The sequence below is a fragment of the Macrobrachium rosenbergii genome, chromosome 25, assembly GCF_040412425.1.
Source record: "Macrobrachium rosenbergii isolate ZJJX-2024 chromosome 25, ASM4041242v1, whole genome shotgun sequence".
Lineage (NCBI taxonomy): Eukaryota > Metazoa > Arthropoda > Malacostraca > Decapoda > Palaemonidae > Macrobrachium > Macrobrachium rosenbergii.
Window position 1 is genome coordinate 18,311,813 of NC_089765.1, and position 17,644 is coordinate 18,329,456.

At 38.7% G+C, this 17,644-nt stretch overlaps 1 protein-coding gene across 1 annotated transcript in view; it reads left to right on the plus strand.

Annotated features, from left to right (window-relative positions):
* The first annotated feature begins 6,005 nt into the window (after positions 1 to 6,005).
* The window catches only part of LOC136852187 (uncharacterized), a 169,357-nt gene continuing 157,718 nt past the window's right edge, over positions 6,006 to 17,644 (plus strand). The window contains 1 exon segment of the mRNA XM_067126633.1: positions 6,006 to 6,148. Coding sequence (XP_066982734.1) covers positions 6,140 to 6,148 — 9 coding nt within the window. The 5' untranslated portion in view covers positions 6,006 to 6,139.

The following is a 17,644-nucleotide window of genomic DNA, read 5'->3' on the forward strand; positions in this document are numbered from 1 at the left end:
TGCTGGAAAAATTGTCTCTGGTTACATAAACTGGTATATTTTGATTAGGCTACTATGTAGCCTTCTATATTTTCATATTTTCTAAACATTCTCTGTACCTTTGATGAAGTTAAGCAATGTTGGATTTGGTCAATGTGTGGATGGGTGGCCACCATAAAATGCCAGGTGTGGTGAGCTCGTTTGCCCAGAGAATTTCCCTTGGGCAAGTCACAGGGCTGGCAACTTCATCCCAAAGTTTTGCTGAGGGCTAGTAGGCTAACACTTCACAAAGCCATTCTCTCTATTGGTAAAAGGTGTTGCGTTTTATATATATATATATATATATATATATATATATATATATATATATATATATATATATATATATAACTTGTGTTTTTGTTATGAATCTATATTTAAAAGTATGCAAAAAATACAAACAGCTGCTGAGGCATAAATTCACCCCCTCTCTCCACACACACACAAACACGCAGATACACACACACACACAAACACACACAAACCTGCACGCACATACCCACGACAGGAACAAGCGGGGAACTGTCTCAGAAAACGCCTGCCCAGAGATTCATTCCTCTGGCGCGTTGTACCAATTACATCCTCAAATTCAGAGGTGATTGCAATCGGTCCCGTAAAGCCGCACACACACACTAAATTTAATGTTCTAATGTAATGCTCTTAATTGGAACGTCATTTGGTGGTGGGCCCTACCCCGGCGCACCAGACACTGGGCCTCTTTGGGGCGTTTTTGTTGTGGGGTCGCCATCACCTCAGAGCTCAGAGCGCCAGCGCTTGATTAAGTGTCTTTTATTATCCTGTAATCGTTTTCGTTTTGTGTTTTGTTCCTTTTTCGCTGCCTGAAAGCTGAGGGACTTCTTCTTCTTCTTCTTCTTCTTCTTCCAAGACTGTGACGTGAATACACAAGAGACGAAAGAATGCTGAAGGCAGGTGCTTGCTTTTGCAGCAACAACAGCTGCAGAACAGTACAGGAGACTAAGCAAGGCCAGAACAAAGGGTTCCCGGTATCGATGAAATGTCGATAAAATCAGAGAAAACGAAGAACAGACAGAAAGTCGATGATGTTCGTTTTATAGTTCTTGTGTTTTTTTTTTATAATCGACACGAGGAGTTTGTTCACTGCCTAGAACATATTACCCAGGCATAAAAAGGGCCACCAAATTCAAAAGAAAAGTTCTAAAGAAAACATTCAATAAAAAAATATGTGAAAAGTACAAAAAAAAAAAGCTTCTCCACCTTCTGCCCCAACAGGAAGTTACAGTATAAAAGAAGTGGGAAGAATCAGAAGAGGACAAGGAAGCAGAAGAAGAAGAAGAAGATGATAAAGAATAAATTGAAAATTAAGGCGAGAATGAGACTAGCGAGCAGTTCACATACAAAGACTTGCCAGACAGGACGTTTCCTTAATGGAAAAATCGAAAGTCAAGTAACTTGTTATGTAAATGAACATTTTTTTTTTTTAGATTGAGATTAGATGAACTTTATCCGTCTTAATCTGTGGCATCCGATAGATAAATAGAATTATAGATACATAGATGGATAGATAAAATTTTCAACTTGGTCTTCCCAAAACAAAAAAGATCTACAGTACAACATTGTGAACATAATTAATTGCAAAAATGAATATCAATTTTAGGAGTTCCCTTGTAATGGTTTGCTCCGTCTGTTAACAGTCTGTGATTATAAACTAAAACAAGGGAACAGGAAGGCATGTAAAGAGTAACTGAACGAAAAATAGGCTAAGATTAAAGACATGGAGTGGGTTGTATGAAGAATTGGTAAAATTTTGGGATGGGATCATACATATATATATATATATATATATATATATATATATATATATATATATATATATATATATATATATATATATATATCAACATTAATACGTAGTGTGCGTGTATGTGTACCGTTATCTACTTATGCATTTAATCCACCATAATTATATCTGTATATATTTATCTTTATATCTGAGTTATCCATCTTTATCTATTCAGATTCACATATCTTTCAGATCAGTCCTCATTAATTCTGCAGAATGACAGCAAGAATTCCATTGCATCCATTTCTGCATTCGAGATGAAGCGTTGATACAATTAACAAAACTGGTTTTGTTTAAAGAGGTCCTCTCTTGGCTTTCTCCTCTCGACATACTTCGTGCCTTATGGGTCTAGGGAACAAATATTAAAAGACCTTTCACTAGGCCTATGTTTCATTGTAGTGTATAGCCTTATGGGTCTAAGGAACAAATGTTGAAAGACCTTTCATTAGGCCTATGTTTCCCTGTAATGTATAGCCATATGGGTGTACGGAACAAGTATTGAAAGACCTTTCACTAGGTCTACGTTGCACTGTAATGTATATAAATACATACTTTTTAGCAAGAGAGAGCATGTAATTTTAGCGAAACGCTAAAATAAATCCCCCATTGTAGAGCCTCCAAAACCTGAGTTTTCGCTCGAAGTAGCAATGACATTGCGGAGGGAGAAATCTGAATGCCTTTTGTGTGTACATCTTAGGCTAATTGCGCTTTTGCGCAGACTGGGAGCTTTCTGAGAAATACTCGTTTCCCACTGGCAATGCGCCGATCGCTTTGTGCCAAAAATTCTCATCTCCAGGATAAAACAGCATCTTAATTGAGAGTATATTAGAATTTAGCCTAAAATTCTAATTTCCGCGATTAAAAGCATCTTAATTGAGACTATTAGAAGCCATTTAGGTTTTTTTTTTCTCGAAGATAAAAACCTCCTTCGCTTATCGCCGTCGTCTGTCAGTCCATCCAATTCAAGGTCCCCCAAATATACTTGAAGGACCTTGCATCTATCTATCCTGGTGGCCAACAGCAACAACGAGGCGTGATCGCTTTCGATAGCAGCTGCAGCTGCTGCTGCTGCTGCTGCTGCTGCAGCAGCAGCAGCAGCCGGCCTGGAAATCATCTTGTTGCTGGCATCGCGCGCGCGCGCGGGATGCAAAAGCGAGGTAGGGGGTATTAGGAATGACCTCTCACTTTCGTTTTCTCTCTCCTCCTGCGTCAGCGTCACATTCGCGATGACAAATACCCCCGAAAAGAACGAATATCTCTTATTTTCGTCTTTACAATTCAGCCTGGACGTTTCTAACTGCTCGTTTCATCATTAACGATGCTTTTACATCGCGTGTCATTCCGTTTTTTACCCCCCATGGAAAGATGATCGTCCAAAGAAACAGCGAGGGATGCATGCATCCGCTTAGCAGCACCTCTCCGCTCACACGGCTATCCTCCTCCTCCTCCTCCCTTCCCCCTCCTCCTGCTCCTGCTACTACTCCACCCTGCCTCTCCCTCCTCCTTCTCCTACTCCTACTACTCTGACTCTCAGTCCCCTTCAGCAGCCTATATACACTCTGCTGGTAGTTGTCCGCCCGCCCTGCTGGTGGTGTGATGTCCACCGTCTCTAACTCGTGGGTGAACTAACCCACGCCTCGGCGACCTTCCTTCCTTCCTTCCTTCCTCGAGGAGTTTGTCATCTACTACCTCCTCCTCCTCAGTTGAGGGTCCTTGGATTGATTAAAGGGTCCTTTATAAAAGGGGTCCATGGATTGACATCACTGTTGTCTTATACTTACGACAGTGGCTGACAATTACAGTGACATCCAGTAACTGCAGTGTCAGCAGTGCGATTGATATTGACTGTTTTTTGGAAATTGCGTTGAATCCAATGGTCAATTGTTTGCAGTTGCAGTTTACAATGAAATTGTTTGCAATGGGCTCCAACTATCAAGAAGTAAACACAAGTGACACTAAAGTGTAATGTTGTGAGCATTGCGCTGGTGGATGTAAACGCAATAAAAGGAAGTCTTGTGCACGTGCCAAAGAGGAAGATAAATGGGCCTATGATGACGCAGGGGGATTTAGAATAATACCAGTGCATATTAGTGATTATGATTACGGTGGATAACAGGCCTATGAAGTGGTGAATTTATATGGTGAATTGAAAAGGCAGTGATCGTTTTATGACAACCTGAAACTCCCATTAGAAATTCAGAAAAAGAATCGGTTTTCTATTGCCATTTAATTAGTGTATAGGTCTAGTGCTTGCGTGTATTCGTGCACGTCGAAAGATTTGCTGATCAAGCAAAATCACCGATGCTTGATGATGATGTTTTTGCCACGTCTCTTAAGCATGCAGACTGTTTGATGACCAAGCAATCGTAATTGTGATCGTTCGTCCTGATAAAGAAAGAAAGTGTTTTTGTATCCAATCAAGAGAATACAATAGAAATGTTTGACAGGTATTGTTGCGTGTTTTATTCATCAAACTAAAATGACAGCTATCTGCTTCGTCAAGATATACATCAAATCTCTTTAAGAAAGTGAGAGAATTCTTTGGAGAAGATGAACAAAATGCACTTCATATAAAAGATAAAAAAATGCTGACTCTGAAAATGTCGGCCCTCTATGAGAAATTCTGCGTTGGCAACCGCGCCAAAGACTGAAGAAATAATAACAAATAAGGGAATTCGACCCAATTAACTTAAAATTATTCACTGGCAGATAAAAATAGAGAGAAAAATTACAACAAAATCATTCAAGAAGTAATGGTACAGGGCACTTCTTGGCTACTTCTGAAGCGCAGTGAGGTGGCGCGGTGTGTTGTGAAAGTGGAGAGAGAGAGAGAGGGAGAGAGAGAGAAAAGAGAGAGAGAGAGAGATAAAGTTTCGCCAACTTCCCTTTCTTTGCATCCAATCTCCTCCTCCCTTGGGAAGATTCCCTTTTTTTTTCGGCTGCTTTTATCTGAGAGGGAAGAACTGACCAGGGGAGAGTTGTAGACCCATATATATCATATATTGCGAGTTATCGCAGAGTACTTGAACGAGACCAAAGCTGTTATTAAAAACTTATAGTGTTTTTTTTTTTTGATTCGTTCATAGACACTTAATTAACTGATTTAATTCGACAAAGGGTCGTTTACAACATCAACAGCGGCCGAAAGTGGTGTTCTGAAAGTGAATCTGTGATGAACACGAGGCCCGGAAGAATTTATGAAGAAAGTTAGGCTTAGGTGTGACTCGGCTTAGAAAATATCTTGATGAAGATGGATATACCGGTGTTATAGACAGGAAATGCGCAGCAGACGATTATTTGACTTAAAAACTTACGGCCAGGCATCAGTTTCTTGGTTCAGATGAGCTGTTTTGCGCATTATAACCTGTGAGTGCTTTTGCATGTAGACCTACTATTGAAAAATCTGGTAGCGTTTTAATGTGACTCTTTAGTGTGTTATTGGAGCTTTCGCTTTAATCAGTTGTCGGGTGCCGTTGGGACCCATTGAAGCTTGGAATTTTTATTAACTTTTCATTTTTGCAAGATAAGGGCCAACACTAGGCCTACCCCCCACCTTGTATACGGACTTAGAAAAACCAGCGTGAGTTTAATTTGAAAGACAGTTTCATATCTGCGTATTGAGAGTGTATTTAGTCATAATAAATAATTGGCGCACAGAAACAGCGTATTGTACATAACACAGATTGAAACAATCACATACGAATCAAGTTCCGTGGAAAATTGTGATACGAGAGTACAAAGCAAAGATTGAACTCCGAGTTCAGTACAAATTGTTACTTAGATGTTAAAACATACACAAGGTCCTGAGGTCGTTAATATATGTCGTAAAGTTTTATATATGTAATAATAAAAAAGTCGAGAAATTCGCTTAAGGATCTGTGATAACGTTACCTGAAAAAAATAGATATATAAAGATATAGTTTTATCAGAGAAAGAAGAATATATTTATGCAATGAAAGCCTTAATGGGAAAAATATATTAAAAGTTTTAATAGAAAGAGTATATTTACGTCACTTGAATGTGAATTAATTCGCGACAGTTGATCTGTGATATTAATATTGATTATAAAAGTCACTTCAACAAGTTTGTGGCTATTTCATCTGTGCAAATGACTGAAGTGCATTAGGCCTAGTGATGAAACCATGAATAATATATAGTCCAGACTAGGCCTATCAGTGCACCCGTGAAAAACATATAATCTAGACACCCGGAAGGAGATAAAGAAGACAGGACAAGTGGAGGATCACCTTTACAAAGTGTCTTTCCAGCGCCAGCGGTGGTCCCTTCCTTACTAACGCCATGTTACCGGTAAGTTCTCCTTAATGAGGTGTGGTCTGTAGCTACAGGTATGAGAGACGGTGTTGCGGACAAGATAAAAAAAATGAAAATGTTCAGGGACACCTCTTAAATGAGGCTGTGCGCCTCGTTTTCTCGTTTTTCTCGTTAATAGGCCTATTATGGTTGTCTTTTCGGGTTGCTCCAGAACCTCCCGAGGTTTGGGCGACGGTAAAGGGTTTGGTGAAAGGGGTATAGGCCTATGTATTTATTGCTCACGCTGAAGTAGTTTAATGAAACCAGGGGGCCACATTGTGAGATTTGTTAACATAGAAATTTATTGATGACTGGGGCAAGGTGAAGTCGCAAAGGCTGGGCAAATAGGCGGGAAGAATCCGAAGGTAGCGGATGAGAGGCATCCTAATAAGCAGAAAGCAAATGCAGTTTGCCGCGCAATGCGCAGTGTAATCAGTATCCCTCAAACGGAGACAAAGATGGCATAGGGATAGGGGAAAAAAAGGAGGGAGAGATTATTTAGCGGGTGGCGCCCCGGGTATTATAAACACGTACGTCTGAATAGGGCCGCCTTTGATCATGTCATTTATAATGTTCCGAGTTGTCCTTGAACGGGACGTACAGGCAGTCGGCTTGTGTCGTTAAACCCTCATTCATCTCATTGGCCTATGCATCGATTACAAATTCCCCCTTTCGGAACGAGCCTTCAAGGATATGCCAATATTTTTCTCTGTCGTGGAGCTGATGAATAATGCATTCATTTTCAAATCTTCAGGATGAAAGGCATTAATCACCAAGAGAAGGAGGCCCCCCTTCGGGTCTTCCCGCCAAGTCTCGGGCCACAGCGTTCGAGTTTTGGCGGGCATTTCGTTCGGATGCATCGCCCGACCTCGTTGTCAAGGTCAGTCGCCGTGGCTCTAAAGTCTTAGCTCGGATTTGGCGTTTATGCTTAAAACTTTCGTTCTTTTATTCTTGCTGATCCGTCAGACTTCTTCTTTTTGCTTGGAATGTAATTTTGGTGCTTGCATTTGCATATTTCTGCAATGCACGAAGGCCTTCGAATGCTCATAGGCGTGTGCAACCTTAGAGAAGTTTCACCCCCATGGAAATGCAGTGCGCAGAAAACGATGACTTCTGACAAATGATGGAACCTACGAGATTATCAAAGACTTTTCCTGACCGATGGCGTTTGCCAGGTGGTTTTTCGCCTCGCGCATTCCGAAAATGACCTGATGACGCCATTTGTCACGGCAACAGGAAATACTATAGATGCCATAGCGGCCCATATCTTCCATATAGGCTCTCTCTCTCTCTCTCTCTCTCTCTCTCTCTCTCTCTCTCTCTCTCTCTCTCTAGCGCGGTTGGATTCTCCAAACGTCTTTTGAAGGTGAATTGCAAATCCTCGAGTTTTTAAAGCTTCATTTTTTACCTCGGGAATTGTTTGATGGTGAAGTGCCACTTCCAAACAGTTTTTTTTGTTGGAGTTTGTTGGAGCAGCTCTTCAGAGGGGCGAGTTTGCTCATAAATGGCTCAACGGCGATAAACTTATTTTTTATAATTGGAAATCATTTAAAGCAATTGGTAACTCTAGGGGCCGGGCAGGAGGTGAAGAGATAGGAGAAAAGAGTTGCTTCTCTCGTTGAGGGGAGGAGGAAGGGGGCGTCCACTCCCCGGGGAAGGGGAGGGGCATGTTATCTCCCCCTGGGGGAGAGGGGCTAAGGGGGCAAAGATATATAGAGAGCCATCCTCCCAATCCCATTAAACTTCTTGTTTTCGAATGTTGAAAACGCCTGGAAATGTTCGTGTGGTTAGCCACTTCTTAAAGTTACCTCTCTCTCTCTCTCTCTCTCTCTCTCTCTCTCTCTCTCTCTCTCTCTCTCTCAAAGATAATATATGACTCTCCCTCTCTAAATTAAATTAGTGAATAACGCTGATAAAAGAAGACCTGTTTAGCTTGATGAAACTAGACCGATGTAAAGTAATACAAAAACCGTGTTAGGTTTTAAAAGCGACGCACACGGAATAAATAAGCAGTAGTATATACTAAGCAATCAGAATAAATATGAGAATAGGAAAATATACTTGAACATACTTATATACAACATACGCACTCATACACAAATATAGACGAATAAAAGCAGTATAGCCACCTCGTCACTAAAAACCCCAAAATAAAGAAGACCAGTTTTGCCCAATAATTAAACTAGACTTCCTCCCTTATAATCCCTCCTCCTCGCTCCTCCCTTTTCTCTCCCCTCCCCTCGTCTCCCCACTCTTTCTCCCCATCTCTTCAGCATTTTCGAAACCCCTGCTATCCTCCAATGGAACCTGATTGTTGCCAGTAACAATGCTCCATGTTCCTCCACCCCCACCCCCGACCCCACAGCTCATCCACCCACAGGATTACCACCCCCATCTCCTGGTACCACATCTGTATCCAGGTATCCTTCAGAAAACCGTGATATCCTTAGTCATATATATATATATATATATATATATATATATATATATATAGAGAGAGAGAGAGAGAGAGAGAGAGAGAGAGAGAGAGAGAGAGAGTCCTAACAATTGTCGTTGTTAAATAGACCTAGGTGTCTAATTTAACCAGGAATGGGTCATAACAAGGCCTGTAAATTTAACAATACCGGCAAATTGAACATTTACATTTGATTATTATCTGTAATTTTACTGGTCTTCCGATCAGCGAAGTCACAAGAACTTGTGTTAGGTCAGGATTTGGATTGGTGCCCGATTAGGAATCCTAGATGTATAGAAATTATCCATCTGTTGTTTTATATAAATTGGTGAAAAGTGAAATTATTTTGTTGTGATGTGAGAGAGAGAGAGAGAGAGAGAGAGAGGCTACAGGATTCTTATCGTGCATTTTGACAAATTACTTAAATGCGGTGCTGGAATTTTTTTGTATTTAAAGACAAAATTTATTGTTTATTGAAAGAGAATTTATTGTATATTGAAAGACAATATTTTTGTTTATTGAAAGACAGAATTTATTGTTTACTGAAAGACAGAATTTATTGTTTACTGAAAGACAATATATTGGTTAAAAAAAGAATTTATTGTGTATTGAAAGACAGAATTTGTTGTTTACTGAAAGGCAGAATTTGCTGTTTTTTTATAGAGAGAATTTTTGTTTATTTAAAGAGAGAATTTATTGGATATTTAAAAACAGAATTTATTATTTGTCGAAAGACAGGGACTAAGGAATTCGTAGCTATTATTGGAGACGAAGTTGAATCGCACGTTCCTGGCGCATGACACGGCATTAGCGGAGAAGTGCGAACTGGATTTTGCAACAGTATCAACAAACTTACAAGTAACTGTGCAACATGATTGCATCTTACTTAAGAATATTGCACACAGTCTCCCCAGCGATTTGTTTCAGGATCAACAAACTTATAAGTTGTTTTGTTTCAATGTGATTGCTTCTGCCGTCAAACTAGTGCGCATAGTCTCATCACGAGCGATATAGGCCTATATCTGGAACAAATGCTCTGTGATACAAATAGAGTATAGAACACATGGGCCTAGTCTCATCAGTGATATAGGCCTATATCAGGAATAAATGCGTTGTGATACAAATAGAGTATAGAGCACATAGGCCTAGTCTCATCAGTGATATACGTCTATATCAGGAACATATGTGGTAGCACAAATGGATATAGAGCACATACGCCTGGTCTTAGCGTCATAGGCATATATCAGGAACAAATATGTTGAAGTACAAATGGATATAGAGCCCTAGTCTCATCAGTGGTATAGGCCTATATCAGTAACAAATGTGTTGTAGTACAAGTGAAATTTTATCAAAACAAGTAGACTTGAGAATAGAGCATAAGTGTGAACCATAATAGAATGCAAAGTCAGCCTAGTTGTAAGATGCCAAAAGATGCCTGAGAGAGAGAGAACGCGATTTCGTGTGACACCACCACAAACCGCTAGAGGGCAGCGTTCGTCAAAAGAAGGAAAATCTGCTTTGTCAAGATGCAGCAGCCTTGGCGGAGGAGGAGGAGGAGGAGGAGGAGGAGGAGGAGGAGGAGAGAGAGAGAGAGAGAGAGAGAGAGAGAGAGAGAGAGAGAGAGAGAGGTTTTTCCTTAAAGGCGGGAAGGATCAGTAGTTTTTTCTTTATTTTTTATTGATGCTTTGTTGGATGAGTGGCTTTATATTTATTTTTTTCTAGACCGATAAACGTATTGCTAGTTCATTCACTTGTGTTCGGCAAGTGTTTTATATATATATATATATATATATATATATATATATATATATATAGAGAGAGAGAGAGAGAGAGAGAGAGAGAGAGAGAGAGAGAGAGAGAGAATATGTGTGTGTGTGTCTGTAACGTAAAATTCCTTATTACGAAGTGGCGCCGATGGTGCAAGGAACGGACTAAACTCACCCCCCCCCCACCATAATTCGCTAAATCGCTAAAATGTTTTATTCGACGCCCCGCAGAAATCGTCGATTACTTTACAGTAGAACCATCTGTTGGAGTTGGCGGAAAATTATGTTGTCAAACTGCGCCTGCGCCGTCGAATTTAACGGTGAAATCATCTAGGTTATTCCAAAGGGCCAGCTTTTCGCGGTAAGCGCTCGGTTGCTACCCGTCAATCACAGGAAGGAGACGCGTATAAGAAACCGGAAGTACATTGGTCGTCAGGTGGCGTATGATTTAAATGTTTTTCTTGGGGGAAAATATTTTCGTTTGTTTTTTAGCCAGGCGAGTAAGTCTTTGTGAGGCACCTGAAATTTGATTTGTTTTGATTTAGATATATATATATATATATATATATATATATATATATATTATTTTAAATGCCTGTTTTTGATAAATTCATCGGTTTAAATGACCTGTTTTGAGGAATCATCCACTGACCTATGTGGGTCACCTACACTATGTGCCCCCCTGTCCCACCCTTCCCTCTCTCTCTCTCTCTCTCTCTCTCTCTCTCTCTCTCTCTCTCTCTCTCTCTCGTGGGTATTACGTACAAGAATACCTGTGGTCAGACCGGCCGGAAGTAGCTCCCTGTGGAGATATATGTGGTTATAGTTATTTGGGATGCCCATTATTTTTTTGGGGGGTGGGTCCTTTAGCGACCTATGGGGTTGCCATGGCAACGTTCCTAAATAATGCCCATTTTTTGTGGGACCTCATCGATTCTCGGGGTGAAATTGCTATGGAGTTACAGTGGTATGGGTTGCCTCATTGATACCCAGATGATAATAGCTTTGATCTCTCCGAGGCATAGTTCTAATGATATACGCATTTTCCGGGCATTAATCCAACACCGTGCCAGGGATACTCAATACAACAATGATTTCGCCGACACTCAGCCCAGTGTCATGGCACCCCAGTGCCAGCGTAGGTACGAAAGAAAGAGGAAATTAAAAAAGATATAAAATACGATTTTTTTTCAACACTCAGACCAGTGTCGTGTCACCCCAGTACCAACGTAGGTATAAAAGAAAGAGGAAATGAAGGAAAGATAAAGAAATAGTGTCTAGCCTCCGAAAAGAGGACAGATATGTAAATCGGGATATCGTTGGGAGGATCTCACGGGATTGCCTTAGAGGATTGCCGAGAGATGACTCAGGGGATCGATCCCAAGGTACTTTTGTGTAAGGATACAGTTGGGTGTTCTTCCTAATGACATCCTGTATCCTGTACTGATTCGTAAGGATGCATTCTAATTAGGTCATGTTATTGAATTTGTAAGGATGTGTTTATTATTATTATTATTATTATTATTATTATTATTATTATTATTATTATTATTATGGAAAATGAAGAAACATTAATATTGAAGAAACATAAAAGACTATTAACTTGCTAATATATGTATATAAATATATATACACATACATATATATGTATATAATATACATATATATATATTATACATAATACATATACATATACATACCATAACCAGCAACACTAATACAAGCCAGGGAAATACATACATGCATTATGCATTATACACTTGACGTGAATCCCCAGGGATAAATAATGAAATTCCCCTGGGGGAGTCTTAATTGATATAAACATTAAGTCTTGAATACCTTGGGGGTATCTCCCACGAGTACTAGATTCCCCTAGTTGTGTTTCTAGTTACCTTTCTAGATGCTAGTTATCTTTTTTTGGGTTCATTTTCCTATTCTTCTTTATTTACGTTTCATATTTTCTGTTTTTATTAATTTTCCTATTCTTTATTATTTACTTTTCACTTTTTCTTTTTTTTATTTTCCTATTCTTCTTTATTTACTTTTCACTTTTGTACTATTTTTTATTCTTTATTTACGTTCCGTTTTTCTTTTCTTTTTTTATTAATTTTCCTATTCTTCTTTAATTACGTTTCACATTTTTTGTTAATTGCATATTCTCCATTTTTTACTTTTCACTTTTTCTTTTTTTTATTTTCCTGTTCTTCTTTATTTACGTTTCATTTTTCTTTTTTTTTTATAAATTTTATTATTCTTCTTTATTCACGTTTCACTTTTTTCTTACTTATGGGCGTTCTAATTTGAATAATAGTGATTATAATAATCTTGATGATAATGATTATAATGATCGTGATAACGATTATAATAATCGTAACAATAATGATAATGATAATAATAATCGGCATATGTTATTATAAACGTAATAATGATTATAATAATCGCAATGATGAAAATAATCGTAATAATTATTATCATAATCATTGTAATAATAATTATACTAATCTTAATAAGAAAATCTATAATAATTGTTGTAATAATAATGATTATTATAATCTTAATAATAATGGTTTATAATAATCGTGATAGTAATGATTATAATGTAATAATTATTAAAATAATCTTAATAATCATTATAATAATCGCAATGATAATGATTATCATAATCGTAACAATAATGATTATAATAATCATTAATAATATTAATGATCATCATAATGATAATAATAATAGCAGCTAACTTGAGTAACATTAAGAGTTTTCTAACAAAAAAAAACCGGTTTTTACAGAGGTCGAGGAATGGTTGGCAAGTGATACAACAAAGAGATACATTTTGTATCTATTTTCCTAATTCCCTTTCACTTTCAACCTTGGTATTCTCCCCTTGCTTCTGTTTTCCCCTAATCTTGTAAGTAACCTTTCCATACATGAATATTGCAGTGTTATCGCTCCTTCTCCGCCCCCCCCCTTTTTCCCTCCTTAGTTAAGGGGTTATATACAATGGTACTAGGCTGCGTACATCCGAATGCATGAGACATAGGCCTATGTCTCATACATTCATGTATTAGAGAAATACGCTTTTCATACATCCGAATGTATGACAGACATACGAATTCATACATTCATTGTGCTACATTTATGAGCAATAAAGTCATGCTTGACAATATGTTACGTTTTAACTGTCTGGGAAGCAACGCGCATGCTCACTCATAGGTTCAAACAGGGTTTATGTCTTTGTGTGTATGAGAGAGAGAGAGAGAGAGAGAGAGAGAGAGAGAGAGAGAGGAGGGGAGGAGAGGGAGAGAGGCCGTGCGTGAAGGGATTTTGGGAGGGGGGTGTTGAACTGATGCAATTAACATTGCAGCGAGAGTATGTGACTCCCATGAACTATTGCAGCTCATCCGATTGCCATTAAAGAAAAAAAAAGGCATTCTAGAGTCAAGATTAATTCGTATACATATATACATGCATGCATGAACACATAGGCCTACACGCTTCATCGGGAAAGTTCTCCATATGATCATATACATGTATACAGATACATAGGCCTATACGCATTCATTGGGAAAAATTCTCCATATGATCATATATGTATACATAACACATAGGCCTACACGCATTCGTCGAAAAAATATCCAGTACAAAACGCTCCGGTAATATATGAACGAAAGACGAATTAAGCGAAAAAGTCGTTCACGAGTTTGCCGAGAGAGAGAGAGAGAGAGAGAGAGAGAGAGAGAGAGAGAGAGAGAGAGAGAATATTGACACTATTGCTCTCTTTCTCAAGGGAGCAGCAATGGCAGCCTTTTGAGAGCAAATAATCCGATCCGCGTGAAAAGGTGACCTCAGGTGACCTCCACGGGGAACTGCATTGGGCAAAGAACTCCGGGGAATAACGAAGTCGCTGCCACTCCCCCCTTGGGTGTCCTGTCGACGTGGAAGGAATGTCATTGATGACGGTGGGAAACTGAAGGAGATGATCAGTATTCCATCAAAATGTACACAATGGTCAATAACTGAAAACTCAAGGTTTTCAGTTACTCACCCCACCGGGATTAAACCATTCATACGTCTCCTCTCTCTCTCTCTCTCTCTCTCTCTCTCTCTCTCTCTCTCTCGGGAATTGACTCACTTCTCAGGTTGACAGAGGCGTTATAGACTTTAAAGAAAACACGCCATTACTATCCTTCGCCTGTTTCCCTTCAGGGACCAGAACGTCGGTCTAACTGCATGTGAAACACTCGCCCTATGAGGCCTGAGAGAGAGAGAGAGAGAGAGAGAGAGAGAGAGAGAGAGAGAGAGAGAGAGAGAAGTTTGCGGTTGCCCCCTCAGGTTAGCCTCAAGGATTCATCTCCTTGAATTTCCGTGTTTGCTTCGGGGCAAGACAGAGCAAGGAGGAGGGAGGGGATAGGTGGAGGAGGAGAAGAAGGAGGAGGGGGAGGGATAGATTGAGTAGAGGGGGGTCTTAACGTTGTAAATGGAGGTGAGTGCTTAAGGTTAGAAGCTATTGGTTAGGGACACTCAACGTTTACTGTAGGGGAGGGTAAAAAAAAAATAAGTAGGGGTTTATATGTCACGTCTTTATCTCTCTCTCTCTCTCTCTCTCTGGATGTGGGCTCAGAGCCAGTAACTGACTCCTAATATCCTGGCTAAGAATCGTGTGTGTGTGTGTGTGTGTGTGTGTGTGTGTGTGTGTGTGTGTGTGTGTAGTCCTATCTGTTGGCTCTTTAAATGAGGAAGCTTTACCTTGCATTAAATATTGGTCTGTCTTCATAAAATGTAACTTAATGTTCATGTTCCCATTCAGAAACATATGCAGCCTCATACTCTGAATTCCCTCCATGCATCTAATGTTTTGATTTACAACTTTTAGTCCATCAAGAAACATTATTGTCACTTTTTCGGGCCTGGGCTCCAGAAGGGTATTTATTTGCCCTTCACATACCCCAGTGCATTAATAACTCTCTGGTGCACCTGACTTCACTAAGACATGTAGGCCTAGGGAGACTCAGTGACACCTCTGTGTTATTGTTAATAGTTTTGTTGTTTTACACTTGTTTTTGTTTTAAAATTTGTCTGAATCGTCACTGAATTTATTGGCCTACCAAAAATAGTTCTCGATATTTTTTGGGATGATACGTATCTCGATCTGCATCTTTTAAGTCGAAACAATGAAAAACTATTACGAAAACTAATATTCCTTGAAAGTTTCACGAAAATCCACCCTCAAACCTGAACTTAATCTGGGTTACAGTGAAAAGCTGGTGGATTGATGTCTGTTATCAAACTGGTCACCCAAAGTTTCAGGAAAATCCATTCTCGGATTTGTAATAGATCGTTCTTAATTTAGATTATCATAGAAATTTATGGGATTATCCTTTGCTATAAAAATCAAACCTGTTAAAATGCACAATATAAACCTGTTCCTGGATCTGAACCTAATTAGGATCACTGTGTTACAAAACTGATCTTATAAACCTGTTTCCGAATCTGACCCTAATTTGGATCACATTGAAAGTCTCATGAGGCATAGATGTGATCATTATGATAAAATTGATCTTTAAATCTGGTAGATCGAGCCTTGGTCTACAATAAGCGTTATAAAGCTATTAAGTATATTTATTTTACTGGTGTATAAACACGTCTCTATGCTAAGTAACTCTCTTATGAAGTTAGGCCTAACATATACTGTGCAGACGTTGATAATGCAACACTGAAGTATCTTCGTAAGTGGTTTGTCATAAACTCTACTTAATGTTTAGTAAATATGTAATAAAAAGATACTTGTGACGTCACGGCGTCAAGGACGACAACAGCCGGAGAAGAAGTAGACTTAAGGTACATATATCTTTATGAACAACTTTATGGACTTGTCGACCTTCCCGCTTGTCAATAACACTTATGTAAATGATATTTAGCTCTTTTGTTCCAAGTAGGCCTAGGCCTACCCTCCTGCCTCTTTCATAATATTCTGAAATAGTTACGAGTTCGAAGTTATAGGCCTAATTAGTAACAAAAAATATATTAATAATCTCATAAGTTTCTCGGGTCTCGAATTGACCCATAACCATTCACTCTACTCTTTAAGTTTGTAGTAATTTTTTAAGTCGTTTTACTTTACCACTTAGCGACTGTTAAAGTTATGTTAAGAGCTGCTCATTTGACTATTTGGCAGATGACGAATTATCAGTAAGATAGAATAAATAATTGAGGAATTATTATTCCGTAAATTTAATAGGAAATAGAGAAAATTTAGAGGCTGCCTGGCATTACGATACAAATTCAAAAGTAATAATTGGTGTGACTGAAATAAACACTATAGAACTTTACGATAAGACAGTCAAACTACTGTGTAGATATAAACTGTATGTTTTTGAATCAGGAAGGAAAGCGATGAAGCCATATGGTAGCTTTCTCGTCTGTCCACATCTTAAAAAATGTAGAAATGGAAGAATGAAGATGAAGAAAATGGTTAAAAGAATTTTGGAACTGTAATTGGAGAATAAAATTAAAACACCCGCGGGCGAACGAGAGCAAATTAGAGCGAGAGTAGGGGAGCCGAGCCGTTGGATAGGCTGATTCCTACTACTACTACAACTATTATAACTACTGTACTTCTTATAATAGTCCTCTTTCATTCACTGCTATTACCAGTCGTTTTTGGGATGGTTGTTGGAAGCGATCCTTGGACCCCAGGGAGTGATGTTGGCAGAGGCAAGGTAAAGAGAGGCCGGTGGGTGTTGACATACGGGTGTTTGCGTACGGGGGTGGTTGGTGGCAGTAGCTGTCGAGTCCGTCCTTCCATAACGGCTGTTCGTAGGTAATTAATGGATAGTGAGTTAATTATTATTATTATTATTATTATTATTTTGTATAAGGTCCATAATAATATATCAATAGAATGTGAGACTTTATAGAAATATATCAAAAGCTTTCGAACCCAATCCTGGTTTCATAAGATGAACCCAGTATAGCGTTCGAAAGCTTTTTATACATTATTATAAAGTCTGACATTCTATTGATATATTAATAATGTATCAGTAGAATGTGAGACTTGATAAAAATGTATAAAAAGCTTTCGAACCCTATTCTGGGTTCATCTTCAGTTGGACTGAAGATGAACCCAGGATAGGGTTCGAATGCTTTTTATACATTTTCATAGTCTCACATTCTTTAGATATTATTGTTTACCGTATACAAAATTACTCCTGTTCTCTGCATTGAGAGTTCTACACATTATTATTATTATTATTATTATTATTATTATTATTATTA